Source organism: Sorghum bicolor, chromosome 1 (assembly GCF_000003195.3).
Source record: "Sorghum bicolor cultivar BTx623 chromosome 1, Sorghum_bicolor_NCBIv3, whole genome shotgun sequence".
Classification (NCBI taxonomy): domain Eukaryota; kingdom Viridiplantae; phylum Streptophyta; class Magnoliopsida; order Poales; family Poaceae; genus Sorghum; species Sorghum bicolor.
This window is the reverse complement of record NC_012870.2, coordinates 6,433,487-6,456,965: the sequence shown is the minus strand read 5'-3', so window position 1 is coordinate 6,456,965 and position 23,479 is coordinate 6,433,487. Positions and strand designations below refer to the sequence as shown.

Genomic DNA, 23,479 nt, shown 5'->3' with positions numbered 1-23,479 from the left:
GTTTCAAAATATTTTGCAAAATAGACACTGTAGTTTTTTTATTTGTATTTGACAAATATTGTCCAATCATGGACTAACAAGGCTCAAAAGATTTGTCTCGTCAATTTCGATCAAACTGTGCAATTAGTTTTTATTTTTATCTATATTTAGTACTTCATGCATGTGTCTAAAGATTCGATGTGACGGAGAATCTTAAAAATTTCGCAAAATTTTTTGAGAACTAAACAAGGCCTGATTTTATATCAAGTTGTGTGGTTTCTCTCTCCCCCCACCAGCAAGCAAAGGGAGCGGACAGATTCTCTCTCTCATGTCATGAAGAAGAGTCACAATCCCCCCTCCGGACGGAGTCTTTCTACGGCCACCCACGGAAACACGGAGATAATCAATCATGACACGAAAATCAGCTGATTCAATAAATACTAACTAATGGAACAGCTTAGTTATCACGGCTGATCCATAATGATAATATAGTTAGTTCCGGAGGAGAAAAAATTCTGATGGAGACAGCAGCAGGTGGGGAGGGAGCGAGGGAGGAAAAACAAGTGTCTGTCTATTTCTTTATTATTATTTCGATTTATTTATTCTGATGAGGGTTTGAGGGGTGTGTGGGGGGCGTAGAGAGAGAAAGAGAGAAAGCGAGAGATGGATGGGGGATAAAAGTGGGCGAGGAGGACTGAGGAAGGAGGATCAGCAGAGGAGAGAGAGAATAAAAAGACCAGATGTCAACAAATCTGCCTGTCCTTGCACGTAGTTTAGAAGAAGGTCGTTCCATTCCCTTCCTCAGAGGAGAGAGAAAGCGAGCGAGCGAGCGAGCGGCGAGAGGGAGGCGGCAGCAGCAGGCAACGACGCCCCCACAGAGGAGGAGAGAGAAAGCAGGAGAGAGAGGGAGGCAGCAGAGGCAGAGCACATAACCAAACAACACCCATCCAAAAACCCCAAAAGGAGGAAAAAAAGGAGAGAGAAAACCACGCAGTCGTTTGTTCAGACAAAACAAGAACAAGAACCCACCAGTACGCACTTCCTCCCCCCCCCCCCTCTCTCTCCTCCTCCCTCTCTCCCTTCCTCCGCCAGTCCCGCCCCCCTGGCCCATCAGATCCAATTCCTTCCCCGACCCCCATCCCGGATCCGCCGCAATTCCTTCGTGCGTCGAGCTCGATTGCTCCCTGCCCGTGGAATTTGCTCCTTTTCTCCGCAAGAATCCCACCTTGGACGGCGACTTGGGTGGGGGGACTTGCCAAGGTTGGGGGGGCGTAGCGGGGTCATGGGCGTGCTGCTGCCATCTAGGCTGTTCGTGCGCCGGATACTCAGGGTCGTCAGGCTCAATCCACTGCAGCGCAGCGCCGCCAAGAGTCGCTGAGGTGAAAAATTTTACTCCGCTGGTTTTCTTCTGCTAGCGTTCTAGCTCGGTTGTTGTGAAAAAGACGCAGCTTTTCTGCCTTTTCCTCTTCTTCTTTGAGCCGTCCAAGGTTCCGATTTTTTTTTTCTTTTCTGGGAATTGGGTTTTCTGCTGCAATCGGTTCATGTGTCAAATTGGGGTTCGATTGACGGCAGGGAGCTGATAATTAATTGCATCTAAACCTTCGCAGCCTTTCGGTTTCCATGTTTGGTAATGATGATAGGGCGGTTGAGGGAACTGGTTCTTAGGATTTATCAAGCGCGTTCAACTGTCGGGGGTTGACTTGTCTTCTCCCCTTCAGTTCCTTACTTCCTGTCTCGCGAGTTGACATCCAAACAGCTGTACATGCATATATTCTTTTTCGTTGTCTTGGGCCTTCTGTCCTGTTTCGTTTGATCCGTAGTTTGCTTGATTACGGAAAAGGGGTGTAGATCTTTTACCTTACTCACTGCAGTGTCTTAATCATTTAATGGGCAGGTGATTTCTCGTGAACGCATTCAGCGCAGCAAGTTAACTATTGGCTGCTCGTCCAGTTGAGCAGGTCGAGCTATCCATTTAGCTCGACACAGTGAGGAACTGAAGATACGCATTGTGATTGCTTGTCTTCCGTGGCTCTCAAACATCCTGCTGGTGTGCTGTGCTGTGAAGGTCACATAATCCACTTGGCTATATGCTGGGGTGGGTAATGTGAATCGGGGCTTGATAAATGCAGGCTTGTTAACTTGGTAATTAGTCAATGAAACCCCGATTCTTTAATGTCTTCTTTTGGCCACTGTTAGCCTCAGTTTGGTATAATGTAGCTGGTCATTTGTGCTCCCTTCCAAAAGTTTCATATTTCGTTGCTTATTAGAGCATCATTTTTAGATGGCAATATATAGCTGAACATCTTCAAACTGTTTACATAATAATATGTCTGCATTGTTGTTGTGCTAATGCCAGTAGACTTAACAATTAACAAGTACTGTCTGTTCATTACTGAGTTCATGTTTTAGTGCCCTTTGTAATTGGCAATTGAATTGCAATTGGAGTTAGACATCATGCTTGTAACTGAAATGTGCAAACTACAACAATAAAATTGTGAAATCCAGCTGACTGAAAGTTTGTCTTTTCGTGCAAGTACTCATCACTAAATTTATCAGGAGTTGTAGCCAATTTCTTTGTTTCTTCTGTCAACCAATGGATAAGGCATGCTTGTCTTTTTCCACAATTAGGCCAGTACTGTAGAATCTTTTATGTGATATATTTTATTTTATTTTATTTTTTATTATTCAATTTGATTCACCGGTCTCTTGCACAGTTTTGCAACAAGAATGGGGGCAAAAGTAGAAGGGGAAAGCTATATGCCTGGATATTATGCCACGGGGGATCTCAACGTGGAGGCGAATGGCAGGTGGTCTCCATACTATGAGGAGATGACATCAAATGGCCAGTTATGCAATGGCTTCACAACAAAACCAGCAAATGGTTATTCGGAATTTGACAAAGAAATACTCAAGCATCAAATGCTTGAACATGAAGCTGTGTTTAGACAACAGGTGAGTTTACCCAAATTCTAAGCAACATAGCACAGCATATCATAATTAATTTTTCTTATCATTTGTTTTTTTTTTCTGTCAAGCCTCACAACCCACTCGCTATCCAGGTGTATGAACTGCACCGAGTTTACAAAATACAGAAGGATATGATGAATCAACATCAAAGCAAAGAGGTATATTCATACCCAACTTTGGCAGTTGCATCACATACAAATTCACCGTCACAAGGGCCACCAAATGGTGTAAAGATGATGTGGCAGATGCCAGTTCCTCCTGTGTCCACAACATACAGGAAAGCTGTTGGAGAGCATAATGATACAAACCAGTCCTCCATGAAGTTCCTTAGAGAAGGCAGCGTTCAGTCCTCTCCAAATGGATTTCTATCAAGTGATGCTGGTCCAAGAAGCAGACAAGGCACTTTTGACCTTCAACTTCCAGCTGATCATTATATAGATGACGATGACACGTCAGATAACAAGCCCATAGATTTCCTTGGTTTGGCATCGGATACAAAACCCCGGAATGATGCTGAGCATACATTAGTTAGTGCTGAAGGCTTGGGCAAGTTCAGTGATAATAGTTCATCCTCAGGTTTGCGGACTACAAATAATCTTGGAAGCCGGCAAGTTACCGACCTGAATGAATCAAATACTGGCTTCTATATTGGTAGAGCAAATGGATCAGCTTCCAAAGGCCTTCCACATACCCTCAAGAACTCGTGGCACCAACCAATAATGAGATCAAACACAACTAATTTCAGTTTCAGTAAAGAATACTCCAAAGAAAAGCACACAGATGAAGGTACAAGCTCAAATTTCTTTGACACAAGTGCGAAAATAACACACGAGGACAAACCATCAATCAATAAAGGTAACAATAAGGTTCACTTATAACACCTTTGTTTGTTTTAGGCGTACATTACTGGCTGCAGAGTTCGTTTCATGGTCCAGTATGTCTATTAATACTTAATAGTTAATATCGCAGTTACCATATTTGTCAGCTATGAGACAGTTTGTGGTAAAAGCATATTGTGTTCGCTTTGGATTTTGGGAGGAAATTTGGTTTACCTCTACTGTGACTCATACATTGTTGGTAACATGGTTAATGAATGCAATAACATGCAAACTGTATCTTTTTACTGTTTACCTTAACCATGCCAGTTCTTTTATTTGGTTCTGGGCATCTTTTTATTCTTCCTTGCAATGTACTGGATTGCAGCATGAACGTCCTCATGGGTCTTAGCTTGTCTTTTTACTGCCAATGGTGGCCTGTGAGATGTGTACTGTCAAATCTGGAATATAGTATGTTGCAAGCTTCTCTAATCCGTATTTGGCTCCAACCTTTACTAGAACACATACTCATTTCTCTGTGATCTAATGGTTTACCAAATCATATTACAGAATAGTTTTTTGTATTTTGTGTTTCAGTACTTTGTTCACTGAAATTTGTAATCCCTAGTTTCTTTGTCACACGTTAATTAACTTGCCTTTCCCCTCAAGAAAGTGGGAGGAAAAAGTAAGACAAGGGTAATGCTGGACTATAGCGTGTGTCTTTCCTTTTATGCATGGTGATGCTTGGTAATGTCATGCTGAAAGCTTAACTAGTTCTGTTGATCTTTTTTATAGCTTTCACATTCTTCCACTTCACCTGTATTTTCAGTTATCATAGTCCTGTCTTATAATTGTTCTCTATTTCTTCAACTCTTCAGGTAAACAAGTCAGCAGTATAACCTTTTTAGCACCCAGATATAATGATGCTGATTCTCCAAAATACTTCAAAGCTGGTGATGGGAGGCCTGCCAGTTATAACCAATTTCTTTACCAAGGTCAGAATAGTTCAGTTGGATGGATTGCACGAAGTCCTCTGGAAGCTTCTGTTATCAATAATTTTGCTAGAGTTGACCGTCCATATCATCCGAATATGGGTACATTTACTGCCCCCATCTCTATTCCTCAAATAGACAATCCTTCAATTGTCTCGCCGATGGGTTCTTGCACAGCAGATCCAAGGAGTAGCATTATCAATAATCCTGCTTTAATTCCAAGATTCAATGGATCATCAGCTGTGAATTCGTACACCAGTCTTAGTGCTGTGACACAGAGCATTGGAACTTCAATGCCAAAGCTGAAAAATGTGGATAACTTAGATAAACGCTATCCTGGTTTTCCACTTGATTCGTTTTCTGTGTCCCACTCACGACATCAGGTGGCAATTTCAAGTAACCTGGTGCAAAAGAACTCCCAGAAGTTGGAAGATTCAGATCAACAGTCCCATGGCAAGGGTATGAAGAACTTCAATTTGAATGAGACACTGTCAGATTGTCAGGAAGATGGTCTTGTAGAACAAGATGGGAGATGTGCTGCCAGTTTTCAGCATGGTAAAGATGGGGGGTCAGTATTTGGGATCTCTTGGCTCAAAAATAAAGCTATGTCTGCTGATCCAACAACTCTGGAGAAGCCACAGAAGATTTTTGGCCACTCATTTGGAACTAAAATGGAGCTGAAAAATACCAAAGACCAGAACGAACCAGCCGTGACTATTCGAAATTTGTCAGATTCTGCTTCGACATCTCTTGGCTGTGGAATTAAGAAGGATGGGCCTTCAGAAGACATTGTCACTGGAACTCTGCTAGTTTGTAATAAAGCCCAAGCGGGTGCTACATGTTTACCTCTTTCATGCCAGAAACATGTGCCTAAAGATGGACAAGCTGCTGAAGGAGTCATCAAGAAAAGTGGCGCCCTCATCAGGAATTTCATTGATCTCAATGATGACGTACCAAACGATGACAATTCTGAGGAATCAGTAGTGTCACATGAATGCCAGGTGGAACCTTCACGGAACAACCATCCTAAACGAACATTTGTGATTGATTTAGAGGCGCCGGCTTGTGAAGAGGATGCTGCATGGGATTTTGATCAAGAAAGCGTACAGCCTAAACTCGATGCATACCAGGAAGCTGACAACAGATCTGATACATCCGCTCTAGCTGCAGCTGAGAACATCGTAGCGTTGGCAAGGAATGTGCCAACAGCTGCAGAGGCATCTGATGATATGTTGCAGTGGTTTGCAGATCTCGCTGTATTAAACATCAATGACCTTGCTGAGCAAGTTGAACTCCAAGCTTGTACCAATGATTCCAGTAACGATGAGTCAGATTCATTTGAATCCTTGACACTGAAGCTGGAAGAGACCAAGATTGAGGAGTACTGGAGCAGGCCACTGGAACTGGAAGTCACAACCGATGAACAAACAGTTTCAACTGCTCATCTTCTTACCAAGCCCAGAAGGGGCCAGCAAAGGAGACGACGGCAGAAGCGAGATTTCCAGAAAGATATCTTGCCTGGCCTTTCGTCACTTTCCCGGCCTGAAATCATAGAGGATGTACAATTGCTCGAGGGGTTAGTCCAGGCTTCTGGTGGATCCTGGGAGTCCAGTTTAACTAGGCGAGGACGCTATGGTGGGCGGACTAGAGGTAGGAAACCTCGGAAAACTGTAGTGACTGTAATCGTAGAAGAGGAGGAGGTTGAGGTTAGTCCACCGCCAAAACCTGTTGGCACTGGGGACTTAGAAGCTGATGATAGGGGTATGATTGGATGGGGCAGAACAACAAGGCGGTGTCGCAGAACGAGATGTCCGTCAGGTAACAACATGGCTACTGCGTCTTGAGAGAGGGTATTGCCAGCAAGCATTGGGTTTGATTAGGTACTGGGTGGTTCCCAATTGTTATAGAGACTCCGATGGATGGACTGGTATAAGGTGATCACAGTCATGAGTGTACATACTCTGTCGGCCTATTGGCCTCACCCCAACTTTATGCTTTTGGGTCGAAACATGGTTTACGTTCTTATAATAAGTTCCGTAAATTAGCTGGTAAAGACATTTCTGTGACAGCATTGTATTAAGCTGTCCCAGGCTATGAGGCCCGGTATAAATTCATTGTGAGAAAAACTGCAATGCCTGTAAACCACCTTGATCTCTGAAGAATAGCTACATGTGCAACATAGGGTGTGAATGAGTCTCCGAGTCTGTATTATTTTTGTAGCTATATGCTCTGCCTAATTGACCAGTATTCAGCATGCGAAATGCTAATTTAGTTGGCTAGTATTCAGCATGCGAAATGCTAATTTAGTTTTATTTAGCCACCCTGCAGAATCCGTGGATCTTGCCTATCGCGTCGCAGTGTTTTTGTTCCCTTTCGACCAGCATATGCGTCTGCTATATGTAGGAGAATAGAATTGGTGGAATTTTGGGTATATTGTATTGGGTCTTGTAGGCTGATAAACTAACACCTCATATGGGTAGATAACATGGTACTATTTTTATTTATTTTATATTTTTTATTTAGGCTTTGTTTAGTTCCAAAATATTTTGCAAAATCGACACTGTAGCTTTTTCGTTTGTATTTGACAAATATTATCCAATCATAGACTAACTAGGTTCAAAAGATTCGTCTCGTCAATTTCGACCAAACTGTGCAATTAGTTTTTATTTTTATCTATATTTAATACTTTATGCATGTGTCTAAAGATTCGATGTGACGGGGAATCTGAAAAATTTTGCAAAATTTTTTGGAAACTAAACAAGGCCTTATTTTAACATCTCCTGCAGACTAGCGCTGTAGACAGTGAGACTAGATAAAAAACTGACAAGCTAACATCCTCCGCGGTCATAACAATTCAATGCGTCGCATATGATGTAGCTAGAGAAGATGCCAGCAAAATGGTAGCTCTTTGTGCCAATGTCGAGATAGCCGAGCATGAGGGTGTAATAGCCATGGTCAAAGAAATCGTGCTAAAGTTGACTAAGGTCACGTAGTTGTGGTCATGTTGTTGTCTTGATGGAGCTGCAGGCGCACAAGAGGCGCCATAGTGATATGGCTAAGGTTGACGTAGTTGTGTTCAGGTTGTTGTGTCGATGGAAGCGCACAAGAGGCGCCATAGTGATCAGCTTTGACGACAACAATGATAGCTGAATCAATAGGATCATACGTCTAAAGGGACACTGCCCTCGATGGAGATCAATGTCTCCCTGACAGCACGCGATGCAGATGCGGTGGCGGCTAGGTTAGGATCTAAACCTGGACTAGTGATATCATGTAAGAGAATAGAATTGACAGAATATTGGATATACATGTTCGTTTGACTGAAAGCACCGTTCGTTGATTTATTACAAGAGAAAAACATTATTGAATGATTATTAGATTCGACAGATAAGCTCAAGCGATATTGTATTGGCCTCATAGACTGATCATATACTCTTATAAAGCTAAAGTCCACTAGATGATTTCTCTCTTCATACAAGGTGTCTACATCATTCTCCACTAAGTGACTCCGTGCGTGTCCGTGGCTCCGTGCATAACGATTGTTTGTCAGGTGTATCTAACACAACGCGCTTGGAAAAGCTCGGCTCGGCTTAAGGATGGCAACGGGGCGGTTTCGGGTCGGATATCCGCGGTTTTCGATTCTCGGGTTTGGGTTTTGGGATGATTTTTCACTCACGGTTTTCGGGTTCGGGGCCCGAAACCTATCGAGTTCGGTTTCGGGTTTGGTTTTCCACCCGTGGATATCTAGTGAATATTCAAAATAAGTCATTAGAATTAGTTTTCATATTTTATAATATGATAATAATAATTTGTTTACTTAGATTATGAAATTTATTTTAAGCTAACTCATGAAAGTATTTATGTTTTATTGTCTCTTGTTTATACATATAAATATGCGTATATATCATGTATATATTTATAGAAAGTCATTATTGTTATTATTGTGTTGACATAGAAAGCGGGTTTTGGATATCCATTTAGGTTTCGGGTATCCGCGGATTTGGTTTTAGGAAGAGGTTATCACCTGAATCGGTGTTCGGGTGTTCGGTTCGGTTTCGGGTTTCGATTTCGGGTTTCGGGTTCGGGTGCACATAGACTTCACGTGATCTGAACCCGCTCCGTTGCCATCCTTAGCTCGGCTCCCTCAGGCACTGTGCTGCTGGGCTGTTAGGTCGTGACACGCAAGGCTGGATCGCGCTGAGTGGACACGTGAAAATAATCCAATGATACACGACCGCACGCTACATACAGTTTCCATGATTATATCGGTAACTAATCTCACGGCTAATTATTATTTTTAATTATATCATATATTGGAAAGCACGGCAACTAATCAATGGTACTGGAGGCCCGGAACTACTGGGGCCTTTGTTTAGTTCCTAAAACTTTATGGTTTTGATACTGTAAACAGTTTGTTAAAAGTATTTGGGATCCAAGGGCACTCACAATGCAGACTCTATCATAGAGTCTAAAGTTATTTATTACCTCGAACAATGTGGACTTGGAGTCTAAATAAGACTTGGAGTCTTATTTTTTCTATCTCTTTCTTCAACAAATATGCTGCCACATCAGCAAAATACCATAAATAATATGTAGTTAATTGTCTTGGACTCTGTGATAGAGTCTTGCATTGTGAGTGCCCTAATAAGTTGGCAAAACTACTTAGCAATTTTGTGAGCTTGGCAAAATTTCCCCTTCATTTGGCAAATATGCAAAGTCCTCCATCGTTTGGTAACACGTGTATGCCAATTTGCCAACTAGTTTACCAATTTGTTGGAAGCTCAATTTTGTGATTTTGGTAAAAGTTTTAGGATGCCAAGTTCTTTTTTCAAGCCCAAATAGCAAACTGTTGGAGAAGACCTCTTTTTTCACTTACATTTGGTTTTGAGACTTGACAAAACTATAGATTTGTCAAGTGAGTTTTAGCAAACTATTGGAGTTGCTAACACTTTCGTTTTTATTTGGTAATTATTGTCCAATCATAAACTAACGAGACTTAAAAGATCCATCTCACGATTTACATACGAACTGTATAATTAGTTTTTATTTTCAACTATATTTAATGCTGATTCGATGTGACGAAAATTTTTAGTTTTTTTTTGTTTTTGGGTAAACTAAACAAGGCCCTAGTCCGCTTCAATACTCGGCCCACGATGCAACGGGAGATAAGTTTTCCCCGTTCGAATTTCGGAGCTCTCCGCTCCCCGGTTCTGCAGTTCGCACTACACTGCCAGCTCCCAGCTTTGCCGAGGGGCCGCGCCGCGCTCGAGACCGAGATGGCGAGGCGGAGCCTGGCGGGCGACGCAACCGCAGGCGCCGCATCCCGGGTTCGGTTCGCGCCCACCTCCAACAACCTGCTCGTCTCCTCATGGGATTCGGTGAGCGCACTCAGGTCGATTTGAAATTTTGGGGGGAGGTCGTTAGCAGTGTCTGATAGGGTTTTGCGTCCGATTCGTCGCAGGGGCTGCGGCTGTACGATGCCGACGAGGGCACGCTCCGGGTCAGTGCGGAGTCTGAGGCGGCACTCCTCGACTGCTGCTTCGAGGATGAGTCTTCAGCGTTTGCTTGCGGCTCCGATGGATCTGTGAGAAGGTAAAATTAAAAACGGTCGCAATTCGTTTCTGGATTGTATCTTGAAGTCACGTACCCTTGTAGCATTTCCATTTACTATCTCGGGCTGCATTATAGCATGAGTGAAAGTGTGCTTCTTGTACTGGTAGCCAAGTGCCACATTGTAATTCTGTGCATTATTGATGCAAGTAGTTTTTGTCTTTTGAAGTGGTAACAATTAAGGAAACATCTACCAGTTGCAATCTGTTAACAACTAATCACAAGTCTACGGTTTGACCTTTGCTTGATTTCATGAGATGATATTTGATGCTAATGCATGTCAGTGCAAATAAGGTATGATAGTTCCATTTATCCTTGTTTATTTTGCATATTTGCGTTCATGGCATTCATTATGCGTGACATTGATAGGACAAAGAATAATAGTACTTAGATGTTGCAACTGCTGATTTACTCCATCAGCACAACTATATGTGCAACTGCAACTAAACTGAATTAGAGAAGATTGTTGTGTGCCTGCTGCTGCTGATTTATTCTATCAAGTACACTCGCATTCTCCATGTTAACTTAGTTTAACTTGGAAACTGCTGTATACACATTTAAGTTATGGGCAATATTCTCAGGTACGACTTCCACTCAGGTTCTCAGGATACAGTGGGGCTCCATGAAGATGTGCTTGCCTGCATTGAATTCTCTTCGATGACTGGTAAGGAAGATACTAAACAATCTTATGTCTTGATGATTTGTGTTTGATTTGCTGGATGTTTTTTCTGCAGCACCAAATAGTTCTATAGAATGGTATGTACATGTTCTCATCACCTGGTTCTGAAGTATTTGTATCTACTTGATGCTTCTTTTTTTGCACCAAATCTTTTATATTAGTATTCAGTTTGAACACCAATGTTGTATCTGAACCACCTCAAATGAGGTCACTGAAATGCACTGGATAGACTGTTTAGGTGTTGCTGAAAGCTACAGCTTGAGTTTATATCGCCTTCTATTTATATTAGTACAGCATAGCTAAGGTTGGTTACTGTGTGCTGTGGCAACCGACATATTACAGCTCAAAACCAGTTTGACTACTGCATGTCCTGGTCAGACAATAGCAGGTTTTAGTGGCTAAGAAATGGAACTGACCTGATCTGCCACTCCCTGCCTGCTACCACTGACCTGCTACTTCGTGGTACAGTACAAAAAAATGGCTAACCATGTAAAAAATGGCTAGCTGTTCTCTACCTTAATAGCTAACTAAGCTAAGAGCAGCTCCAGTGTCACGGTCTAACCGAGGAGCAGACTTCGATTAGCTTGTCCAGAGTTCGAGAGCTGCAGTGAATATTTAAATTTCCTTTTACTTAGTGGCCCTTGCTGCTGGCCAGTTCTCTCTGCTGCTAGTATGAGTTTAACTGTTTCTTGCAATATTCTATTCTGCTGTGTTCGAACCATACTTGGAGTTCGATTTTAGAATCTGACACCAAGAGTTCGAATGTTGTAGTGTGCATTGTTAGCTTTTCCTTGCCCACGCTTCGATTTATACACACACTGGAGCTGCTCTAGGACCCAAGAAGGTAGACTAACTTAACAGCTAAGTAAAACATGTGTAGCCAAAACAAGGATTATACTAACACAAGGTTTATTTTGTAATACCACATTTAGAAAGAAAATTTTCCATTCTTGAATCTTAAATATGTAATTCCACGACCGCCAAAGTTTATGTTTACTATTAGTATTGTGTTTTATTTTTTCAGGTCAGGTTATGACCGGTGGCCTTGATAAGAAGATAAAGCTTTGGGATTTAAAAACAAGAAATGTAAGCCCGAGTGGCACTATAATCTTAGATTCAGATGTGGCATCACTTTCTATCTGTGGCGTGTATATATTAGCTGCAGTTGCGAGAAATGTTTATTTTTATGACATGAGGAATCTAACAACACCAGTAAATGAAAAAGACTGTCCTCTGGAATATCAAATTCGATGCCTTCATGCTTCTCCAGAATGGAATGGTATATGTGCCCCCCACCCCACCCACCACTATCTTCTTTTAATATTTCTCTGTTGTGTTTCTTCAAAGTAAGGTCTTGAGTCTGTCTAAGGTCTTGAGTCTGTCTAAGGTCTTGAGTCTGTCTTCATGACAGCACTCAGTATAATCACTAAAATTTTGCAATATGTCGTTTAATCTTCGTTGTTTAGCAAAAACTAGTGAATAGTTCAGCAAAAACTGTACTCTTCAGTAAGATATAGATTTTAGATCCAGGTTTAACTCTGTATTTAAGTCATCAGTGTTCACCCTTTATTACTGTTCTTTTTTCTTAGCTTATGTTGCTGGATCTGTGGATGGAGCTGTTGCATTGAAGCATCTTGATCGTGGAACAGATAGAGATCTAGGGTTAGTATTGATACTTTCTTCCATCTCGTTAGTTGTCTTTATCTTTCTATATAATATGATTAAAAACAGGGCATGGAAAGCTACCTTGTTATGGAAGAAGACAATTTCTTATATATTGAGACGATATATAAATTGCAATAGCATTTTGATTATATTTTTTCATAAACCCTATCATTTCTTATTAACCTGGTCAATTGTCTTTTTTTGCATTCATGTAAAACCTTTTCGTATCTATAGTTGATTTTCTATCCATATATCTTGCAAAAGGACCAATCAGAACCAATATAAGCTATACAACATCAAATTTGGACATCTTAGAGGTAGAGGGAACAAAGTAAGTCCTTGGAGAAAGTAATAGGCATCGAAGTGCAAATGATCCGCTATAATTCACTGGGATACCTGTGTTCTTGCAGATATTCATTTCGTTGCCATCCAAAATCCAGAAATGGAAGATCAAATCTGGTCCCTGTAAATTGCATCGCAGTTCATCCCTGGTAAGCTTTGTGTAAAGAAGTTCTATAGTTTTCTCAAAGTAAAGATGAGTTCATATGTTTCTGGTCACCAGCAAGAAAACCTTTGTTACTGGAGATGATGAAGGATGCACTATTGCCTGGGATGCTCGTTCAAAAAAGAAGCTGATAGAGGTGATATCAAGTTTTTCTTGAAAATGATACATTTATTTCTTAATCTAAAAGAAGTTTTTATGAATGGTACTTAGATACATTGTTTGAGTGAGAGGACTCTACTCTCTACCCATATTCTCTCCCGCTAAATCTGTGTCATACTCTTCTTTCCCATACTGATTATTTTGTACCTTCCAAAAAAAATACTATTACCATCTATCCTGCGGATTCAGTGGCAAAAGTTATTTCTTAATAAGAGAAGGATGAAGCACAAAAACATTGACTCTCCACCCCAAGTCTTTTCTCCTTGCGCTTATGTTTCTTTTTGCACTCATTTAATTATTCACAAGTGCACTCTTTTCTTCTTTGATTTAGTGACCTAAAAATACAGTGTTTACTATCGCAGCTTCCGATCTATTTGGGCAGTGTGGCGTCAATTGCATACAACCATAATGGCCAACTTCTGGCGGTTGCCTCAAACTATTTTAGAGAAGTAGATAAAGAGTGAGTGGCTTCTAAACTTACAAGATGTTATTAATTCTATTCATTAGTAACATCAGATTGATCTTGAATGTTGTAAAAAAGTCCACAAAGCAACAAAATGTATCCATGCTCATACTTGTATTGTAGGCATCTCCAGTAGGAGTGCCTTTGAGCCATCAGCTATTTTAAATACCTAAATAGGGCTTAACACAAAGTCATTTTTTCCTTGACACCTGTGGGATATATTGTGCTCTTATTTTGTTGTCTTCATGCCTAAGAACAGCACACCCCATTAGCTATTGCTTTCTCTTCCCCCTAAGCACCGATTTTTTTGTAAGCATCTTGTCATCTCCGTTGGGGTATGTGGTTGTATTTGACAGTGCAAGGGTAAAGTAATAATAACCGTTTATGCAAGAGTGATATCCTTCTATTGTTTGGCAAATCGTTGCCTTCAATTAAGTGCACAGATGAGTTTTGTTTCTCGCTTCTGCAGCAGTTTTTTGCATCCTGCCTTATAGCATTATAGTATGTCTTCATCTCAAAGAAAGCGTGTGTCTGATAATCATTTCACTTACTTCCACGTTTTCTTTGGCCAGGGTGATTGACCACCACCAGGTATTCATTGAAACCGAGGAGGACTTCAAAGGCAAGTCCCGTGTCGGGTAGAGCCTTCTAACAAAAAATGTTCTGTTGTATTCTAACATACATATTCAAGGTCACCAATATGTGACAACATGTTGTATTATGTTGTATGGCTAGCACTTTTTTAGGAAAAAATTAGTATGGCTAAGCATTATTTGTACAGATTAGTTACATCTAGTCTAGCTAGTCTGAGATAGTTGTGCGTTGTTTCACTTTTGAGCCGTTTGAACTGGCTGTATTGTTGTGCTGGTAAGCGCAGCGATCCCTGATTTGTTAGTGAACTGTCATAGCGTCATTTGTTTTTTTTTAGAATTACAAGTACACTCACAACACATACACACTCACCTATATAAATGTATGCATGCAAAACTTACGCTTATGAGTTTGTATGAAGATTGAGCCAGCAAATCCTTAAGATTGACGAAGCTATTACAAATATTTCGGTGTTGATGGAAACATCGCCTATCACTGAAAATAAATGTCATTAAATCTCAGAATATTTGTTTCCACAAGGACTCGAATCTAGGATATGAGGTGCTCTAAGGCTTTTGTAACTAATATGCTATATGCCCTTTCAATAAATCAGGTGACCATCTATTTTTTTTTAATAAAAACTTTACTCCCTTAAATCTGATTATAGTTCACTTTAGTTTTGTACAAGTCAATTTCTTTGATCTTGATTTCAGGAAAAATATATTAGCACATAAAAGTTCAATGCACTATTATATCTCATGAATATCTCATGAATAGTTTAATGAAAATAATTTATTTTTTAGATGGTTGTGTATTTTTTCTGTAAAATTTATCAAAGCTAGAAATAATTTGACTTAGAATAAAACTAAAGTAACTTATAATTCAAGAGAGTATATATTAGTTGTTTATGACCTTTTCTATGTCAGGCCTTGTTTAGTTTCCTAGGTGAAAAGTTTTTTGGTATTGTAGCACTTTCGTTTGTATTTGACAATTATTGTTCAGTCATGGATTAACTAAGCTCAAAAGATATATCTCACAAATTACATGTAATTGTGCAATTAGTTATTTTTTATCTATATTTAATACTTATGCATGTGTCATAAAATTCGATGTGATGAGGTTTTTTAAATAAATCTTTAGATTTTGAGTGTAACTAAACAAGGCCTCTGACCTGTTCGCTTTGTTGAAAAGCACAAACAAGGTTCACTAGATGCAATCTTTAAGTGATTGGTTTCTTGGTCTTTGGTTTCGGCCATGTTGGGTTTGGCTCGCTCCATGCGGGGAAAAAAAAATCTGTGCATAGACATGGCAAAGCAAGCTAACCGAGGAATAAACATGCCCTTAGATTCACGCTAGAGTGAGGTGTTGTTTTGTTCACTCAAAAACATTTTTTTTAAGATTTTCTATCACATTGAATCTTGCGGCATATGCATAGAGCATTAAATATAGACGAAAACAAAACTAATTGTATAGTTTGCTTGTAAATCGCGATATGAATCTTTTGAATCTAGTTAGTATATAATTTGACAATAATTGTCAAATAAAAATAAAAGTACTATAATATCCAAAACCAAAAAATTAACGGAACTAAATCGAACTTGCTAGAGAACATGGTTGTGCTAAAAAAAAAGGTTGAAGCGAAGCTATGGATTATGAATTTATGATTTTGCTTTGCTGAATCATAGAAAAAAAAAAGATGGTCGGTGGCAGGACAATGCGATGGAAGGAATGGGCCATGTTTGGTTTGACTAGTTAAAGGTTATTATTTGTCATATATGGAGTACTGAAACTAAAAATATAGCTGAAGAGTAATTTGTGAGACGAATCTTTTGAAGTTAATTAGTCTATAATTGAACACTAATTATCTAATAAAATGAAAATACTATAGTACATGAAACGAAAATACTATAATACATATTAAACTTTTACAACCACAACTAAACACTCTCTAAATTGAAGCGTCAGTGGCTTGATGTTGCCTTCGTCTGGAGTCTTTGTGGCGTTTCGGACTTTCGGTGCAGATGACGTCCGGCAGATGTGCATTGGTGACTGGTGCGGGCGTGCGGCTAAAACCGTTGTGTTCAGCGACGAAAATTCCAGGCCGAGACATAATCGGCTTAAGTATTGTTTGCTGATTTATTGTGAGACAAAAATACTGTTTAATAATTAACAAATTCTGCAGATAAGCTCAAACAAACAGAGTATCGATTGTTCTCATTTGTGTTCCTGTAGATTGCATAGGGAATCGCCTGAGGTTGGTGCTCTCTCTATATTATATAAAGGATTATGTTCCTTTGAATCTCTGATTTACACAAATTTATGAATAGCCTTGTTTATTTGGATTTATCAGCCGAATCTACTAGCTATTCAGCAGTATTTTTCTCTCACAATAAATTAACCAACAGTACTTTCTACTATATTTTATCAGCCAAAAGAACGCAACATTGCCTTGTGGAAGTTGTGAATAGCTAGGCCTTGTTTAGTTCTTAGAAAATTTTACAAAATTTTTCAGATTCCCCGTCATATCGAATCTTTAGACGTATACATAGAGTATTAAATATAGACAAAAATAAAAACTAATTGCACATTTTAGTCGGAATTGTCGAGACGAATCTTTTAAGCCTAGTTAGTCTATAATTGAGCAATATTTGTCAAATAAAAACAAAAATATTATAGTGTCGATTTACCAAAAATTTTTAGAACTAAACAAGACCCTACTCATTTTTTGGCAGATAAGTGCGGCCACAAGACTCAGGAGTGACAACTCACAGGTCGTCAGTTCTGAACTTCTGATACAGAGAATCAGATGTTCGCATGCTTCTCCGATTCGCAATCTCACAGAAGATAATGGGCGGCGTCTCCGTGCCGCGAACAGCCGGTGGGGCACCGGCACCACACCAAACACCCGGTAAGCGTCAAGTCAAGAAACGTGCCGCCAGACGCCACCGGACCTGTAGATCTGACGGCGACGCACGGACGCCGCCGTTGACGTCGCGACGAAAGAGAGGCCCGTCCGCACTGGGCTGCGCCGTGAAGCCCACGTCCGGCCCGCGCTGCCACGCCAGCGTCGCCGCATATAGGACTCGCGTGCTGCGCCCGAGCGGAACCCTAGTCAGCCGCTGGGTCGCTCGCCCCCGTCACCCACCTTCCTTCGCGCGGCGCTTACTCGGTGAGCGTCTGCCCTCGCTGTCCTCCTCTCTCTCTGTCCCCCTCGATCTAATCCGGTGAGCTGGGAACCGAGGGGTTCTGATGTGAGATTCTGTTTTTGGTGGCAGGGGCTTCGGTCGGCCTTGGAAGATGTCGGACTCCGAGGAACACCACTTCGAGTCGAAGGCCGACGCCGGTGCGTCCAAGACTTATCCGCAGCAGGCCGGCACTGTCCGTAAGAATGGCTACATCGTCATCAAGAACCGTCCGTGTAAGGTACGGATCCTGCTTCTCGCCTTCCCCTTAAGTCCGTACTGTCGTTAGATTCAGTACATTTTGTTGGAGATGATGCTCCGTTTCAGCGATGCGCTGCTCTACTTGCGTTGCTCATTGGTAACGCAAAAACTTGCTGTTTTGTGCCTTCAGTGTGCTACTTGTATTATTGGGGTATCTGTCGTTGCGCTTGATATCTGATTGATGGTACCAGTCAGTAATTGTGTGTTCCGAGTCAAGTTCCATGGTCTGGTGTTATCTGTTGTGTGAGGCTTTGAATTGTGAGTTTGTGACGTAATAGGCCTATTGATTTCATTTTTCTATTTTTGTGTGTGCTTATTATTCAAACTGTGGTAGTAGCAGGTCAGTTTATTTCAAGCACCAAAACTGTGGAACCCTTTTTCTACCACGTCCTTAAATTTGAATTTCATTTGTCTTTTGCGTACTATTCATGTTCTGAGATCCCAGCTTATATTGCGATGTCCTTTCTGTGCCCACTCTGCATTTAAAGGTTTAGTACTACTTTTTTTTAATCTTGGCTACCAATTGCTTGCATTTATGAGAAGTTTGTCATATCATATTATTATATAGGATTTTTATTCTGTTGTTATGATGGTTCAAATGATTATGTTGTCTCGGCTCCATTGTAATTGACATTCCTTGAGTTTGACTAAGTTTATAGAAAATATTATTTACATTTATCACTCCAAATAGGTATACTATGAAAATATTTGCATGGTGAATTTAATGATAATTATTGGGGTATCATAACTAATATTATTTTTCATATATATTTGGTCAAAGCTGAGATAATTGACTTGGTAGAAAGTTATAATTTTATCCTTTTTTGGGACGGGAGGAGTACTCACATACTGTGTCTATCGCTATACTTCGTTTCTGAATTGACATGTTGTATATTTTCTTTTGATGTCATTCACATGCTCATGTAGGTGAATTGTGAGCTTGTAATTCTGTCTTGATCATTGGTTGGTGTTGACTAGTCTTCTGGTGCCTTAATTCTTGATAATTGATCAGAGTTGCTGCTTGATATCCATTTGCATTTACTTGAAGTTTTTAGAATCTGGACTTAAGGTCTTTATTGCAGGTTGTTGAGGTTTCCACTTCCAAGACAGGGAAGCATGGGCATGCCAAATGTCACTTTGTGGCCATTGACATTTTCAATGGAAAGAAGCTTGAGGATATTGTGCCCTCATCGCATAACTGTGATGTAAGCGTAAACCATGTTTAGTGTTGTTTGTTCAGTTCTTACAATGTAATGTGTTTGACCATCTTTTATTGTACCATGTAGATTCCCCATGTCAACCGTACTGACTACCAGCTGATTGATATATCTGAGGATGGATTCGTATGCTTCTTTTGACTCTTCTAGTCACTGATCAAAATCTGCTCTTATTTATTTCTTAACTCTGTACATGGTCAACACATAATGCAGGTCAGCCTGCTGACTGAAAGTGGAGGCACCAAGGATGATCTTAAGCTCCCTACTGATGAAACTCTGCTTACCCAGGTCAGAGCTCTGAATCATATTTGGTTGTCAGCAGGAGCCTCTTGGCAAACTGTTTTTCTGGTCCCTTACTCCCTTGATTTGCTAAGCACAGATTAAAGATGGATTCAGTGAGGGAAAGGATCTGATCGTCTCGGTGATGTCTGCTATGGGCGAGGAGCAGATCTGTGCTCTGAAGGATATCGGCCCCAAGTAGAGCTGAGCTGCATTGCTTTTGCACTGGTTATTTATCTTGTCGTCTATTTACTTGGGAGGTGGTTGAGTTGATATACAGTATAAACGTTTCGATTGAGGGTAACATGAGACTTCTGTACTGTCGTCTTTTACGCACAGTGATGTCGACGTACCTATCTGTATTGTACCTTTGAGTCCAAATTGCGGAATAAATAATGAACTATAACATCTAACGAGCTAGTATGGGCATGCGTTCAGGTGTGTCTCGAACCACATCCAAGTGTGGTAGATATACTGGATTGAAAGGATCGAGCTGTCCAGAGCGGGAAGTGAATTAGGCTAATATAAAATTCTCACAAAATTTTAAAAAAACTATAACTTAGCGCATTTTCACCCATTGTGATTAAAAAATGTTTCTGGCTTAAGCGCAAGAGTTTTGCATCCTACTTCCAATCTATACTAGGATGACAATTTTAAGAATGTAAAGACATCAAAGTAATGTTATGAATATAAATGTGTAATGTAAGGAGAGGAAAATAAACATGATGTTTTTTTGAGGTATCATAGAGCCGACACTCCCCACTAGTCCTTGTTGAAGCACCCGCAAATGTTGTAGCTTCCTCTTATCTGCACAAGGAACAAGTGCTCTTTAAGGACCGATTTTTTGCCTATTCAGCATGGATGTGGTTGCTCTAACATAGAAACACTTAGTGTTATATAACATTACAGTAGATAATATAAAGGTATATTTAAACCTACTCTCCCTATGCCTGTTATGGTCTCTAGGTATACAAGATCTAGTGATTTCATAAGTGTTTCACTTCATCTGTTCTAAAAAAAATGTTGTTTTGGATTCTGTTGGGTACCATAATAAGGGATACCCAAATCAGAGCAATAAAAAACGCAAAGGAACGTACTAACCACAATCATCAGGGCCTCGGACGCCAGTTCCGACTCGCCCGACCCCCCAGGGCCTCGGACGCAAGCTCCGTTTTGCCCGACCCCGTCCAGGCTCGGGCGCCGGACCCCACTCCACCTGGGTAACAAGACTTCCCCCGACATGACGGACGCGACGGCCCCCATAACGCGGCAGGGCAAGGTGACGACTGTTTCAACCACCCCGGTCACTGTGGCTTTACCTCTGTCACTATACACCCTTACCCCTGTTCACTGTAGCACACTACCGCACAGGAGAAAGGGAATGGGTGAGGTAAATCAGCACCACTGTTTGTGGTCATTTCCCACTGTTGACAGGATATGCAGCAGTACCGGCGATCCGACCCCCGCGACCCCTACAGGGTTCGGTAACCCTCTACAGGAACAGCCATGCCGTCAACCATCCCTCAAGGACGAGATGGACCAGCCTCAACAGGGTCACGACTGTGGTTTCACCATTCAACAGAAGAAATCTACTCTTGTAAAAACCTGTCTTCCCCTTTAGACTATAAAAGGGGAGCCAGGGTTCACAACTGGATGACACGCACAGGTCCAGAACACACGCACGCATACACTACTGTCACACTCTTCCAGAGCAGCTACCCGCACTCTTTCCACCACCAAGCCGAGACCTGGGACTTAGCCCTCTCTCGCAACCAGCTTGTACCCCCTACTACAAGCGCCTTTGGGTGCAAGGTTATACAGAATCTACAGCCACACTGGACGTAGGGCATTCTTGGCCCGAACCAGTATAAACTCTCTGTGTCCCACTTGCATCACCATCCGAATTTGGGTAGTCACGCAGACTTATACTCGTCAGTGCCTAGATCGCGAGTCTAGACGCCGACAGTTGGCGCGCCAGGTAGGGGCCTTCTGCGTGACGTTTGCCAGTCCCTACTGGGAAGATTTGGATGGCAGACGGTTTTCGCCCGCTCCGCCGCGGCACCATCATGATATTTGGGAGTTTGGAGTTCATGTCCCTCGGTTCCGGCTACGACATGATCCTCCTCCCGCCACGTGACGACGTCGAACTTAGCCCCGAGCCGATCCCGCCACAGTCAGTACGTGGGAGACGGTTGGGACACCATGCGGGGGGCTCACGGAGGGGGCGTTAGAGATCTAGGATCTCCGACCCCACCACTGAGGCCAGGGTCCGTCCAGTCCTCCCCCCGCATATTCCTCATCAGGTCGCCCGCTCCTCCGGCCCGACAGGCGCCAGAGGAAGGGCTCGCGGGACATCAAGCTCTGCACCCAGGACCAACAGAGGGTCATCGCGGCCACCCGTCCCACCCCGTTCGAAGGGGATGGCACGGCCCGCGCCCGTCCCCCGCAAGGGGGACAAAGGGGCCTCAACGTCCCGTCCTCCTCCACCTGCGGATGAAGTAATAGCAGCGGCACCTCCCGAGTTACCTTTTGGGCTCAGGAATGCCGCCGCTACCTACGCCTCTTCCGTAAGCACTTCGTTAAGTGCGTACGCGGAACTTCCCGGGCACCACTTGAGGTCTACACTGGACCTCGTCTCCACACCGCCCGTCTCATCCTACCCAGAGGACCTCACCTCGGGCAACGACGAGTGGGCTGGCGCTGATTTCTCCGGGTGTGGTGACCCGGAGACCTTCATGCGTTTCTTGGAGGCCAGCAACTATTGTCTCGGCTACTCCGACTCCGACGACGAAAGCTACGACCCGTCACGAGAGTGCTTCAACTTAGAAGTCGGAGGCACGCCGCATAGCGCCCAGGGGGACGCAGGGCCCTCTAGGCAAGAGGACGCAACTCCACCTCCCAATCCAACTCCCGGAACCAATCCCGGAGCCCGTGGGGTAGCATCTGCCCCCGCTCGGGGACACCATCCTGACCTCGCACAGCTCGATGAGCTGGAGGCCAGGCTCGAAGAAGAGCGCACACGCCTCCGCCAACTCCGCGAGGCCCTGGTATGGGAGCCGTCCGCCCGCGGAGACGGGGGTGAAGCCAGACGTCGCGCCCGAGACGTCAACCGTCGCATTGTTGCGGACCAAAGGGAAGACGCCCCAGTCTTCAGCACGGCCAGCCAGAATGTGATGGCCGCCGCGCTCCTCCTCAGGGCGATGCCCGATCCTTCGACTCCTGAGGGAAGGAGAGTGCGCCAGGGGCTACGTGGTCTCCTGGAGCAGGCTGTGGTGCAGAACGCGGAAAGTTCTGCTTCACAATCCCACAGCACGAAACATTGTGGGGAACGCCCCCCTCCTAACAAGGCACCAACAGTACAGGGTCTACCACCCCCTAACCCGCAAGGGGGCAACAGGGCCCCGTCAGTTCACGAGCGCGTCGGAGCCGACGCGAACGTACGGGCCACCCTTGAGGCCAGGCGACGTGACAGGGACGAGGCCGAGTCCCGACGTTACCGACCGCGCCGAGGCGGGAGGTACGACCCCGATCACGACCGAAGCACTTCACCAGAGCCCCCGGGTCCCTGCGTCTTCAGCGAGGCCATACGCAGGGCCAAGTTCCCGGCGCGATTCCGATAGCCCGCCAACCTCGCCAAGTACTCAGGAGAAACTAACCCGGAGCTCTGGCTGGCGGATTACCGCCTGGCATGCCAACTAGGCGGGGCGGATGACGATCTGCTTATCATCCGCAACCTCCCATTGCATCTAGCCGACACGGCCAGGGCGTGGCTTGAGCACCTCCCTGAGCGCATGATCCATGACTGGGCTGACCTGGTCAGAATCTTTGTTGGGAACTTCCAGGGCACATACGTGCGCCCTGGGAACTCCTGGGACCTCAGGAGCTGCCGGCAGAAGCCTGATGAGTCCCTCCGGGACTTCATCAGGCGATTCTCCAAACAGTGCACCGAGCTCCCCAACATCACGGACTCCGACGTGATCGGAGCCTTCATTTCTGGTACCACCTGCAAGGAGTTGGTGCACGAGCTCGGACGCAAGACCCCCACGAGCACTAGCCAGCTGCTCGACATCGCCACCAACTTTGCCTCAGGCGAAGAGGCAGTCGGCGCCATCTTC

At 43.1% G+C, this 23,479-nt stretch overlaps 3 protein-coding genes across 6 annotated transcripts; all 3 read left to right on the top strand.

The window, feature by feature from the left end:
* Window positions 676-7,059, top strand: LOC8086212. 3 transcript variants are annotated; one of them, XM_021464846.1, is made up of 5 exons: window positions 676-1,010; window positions 1,874-2,121; window positions 2,694-2,931; window positions 3,015-3,801; window positions 4,640-7,059. In XM_021464846.1, the coding sequence occupies exons 3-5, from the start codon at window positions 2,707-2,709 to the stop codon at window positions 6,595-6,597; spliced, it is 2,970 nt and encodes a 989-aa protein (XP_021320521.1). In that variant the 5' UTR covers window positions 676-1,010; window positions 1,874-2,121; window positions 2,694-2,706; the 3' UTR covers window positions 6,598-7,059. The 3 variants fall into 3 exon arrangements, with proteins under 3 accessions (XP_021320521.1, XP_021320527.1, XP_021320516.1); XM_021464852.1 differs by lacking the exon at window positions 676-1,010 and adding an exon at window positions 1,018-1,358 and having other exon boundaries at window positions 3,039-3,801; XM_021464841.1 differs by lacking the exon at window positions 676-1,010 and adding an exon at window positions 1,018-1,358.
* On the top strand, window positions 9,938-14,825 carry LOC8086211 (mitotic checkpoint protein BUB3.3). 2 transcript variants are annotated; one of them, XM_002466375.2, is made up of 9 exons: window positions 9,944-10,131; window positions 10,215-10,345; window positions 10,945-11,027; window positions 12,067-12,321; window positions 12,632-12,704; window positions 13,118-13,198; window positions 13,270-13,348; window positions 13,734-13,831; window positions 14,407-14,825. In XM_002466375.2, exons 1-9 carry the CDS (start codon window positions 10,030-10,032, stop codon window positions 14,474-14,476), a joined length of 972 nt encoding a protein of 323 aa, XP_002466420.1. In that variant the 5' UTR covers window positions 9,944-10,029; the 3' UTR covers window positions 14,477-14,825. The 2 variants fall into 2 exon arrangements, with proteins under 2 accessions (XP_021306768.1, XP_002466420.1); XM_021451093.1 differs by lacking the exon at window positions 13,734-13,831 and having other exon boundaries at window positions 9,938-10,131.
* LOC110431706 (eukaryotic translation initiation factor 5A-like) lies at window positions 17,317-19,777 on the top strand. The gene is made up of 6 exons (XM_021451094.1): window positions 17,317-17,594; window positions 17,701-17,848; window positions 18,951-19,073; window positions 19,155-19,211; window positions 19,299-19,373; window positions 19,465-19,777. The coding sequence occupies exons 2-6, from the start codon at window positions 17,723-17,725 to the stop codon at window positions 19,564-19,566; spliced, it is 483 nt and encodes a 160-aa protein (XP_021306769.1). The 5' UTR covers window positions 17,317-17,594; window positions 17,701-17,722; the 3' UTR covers window positions 19,567-19,777.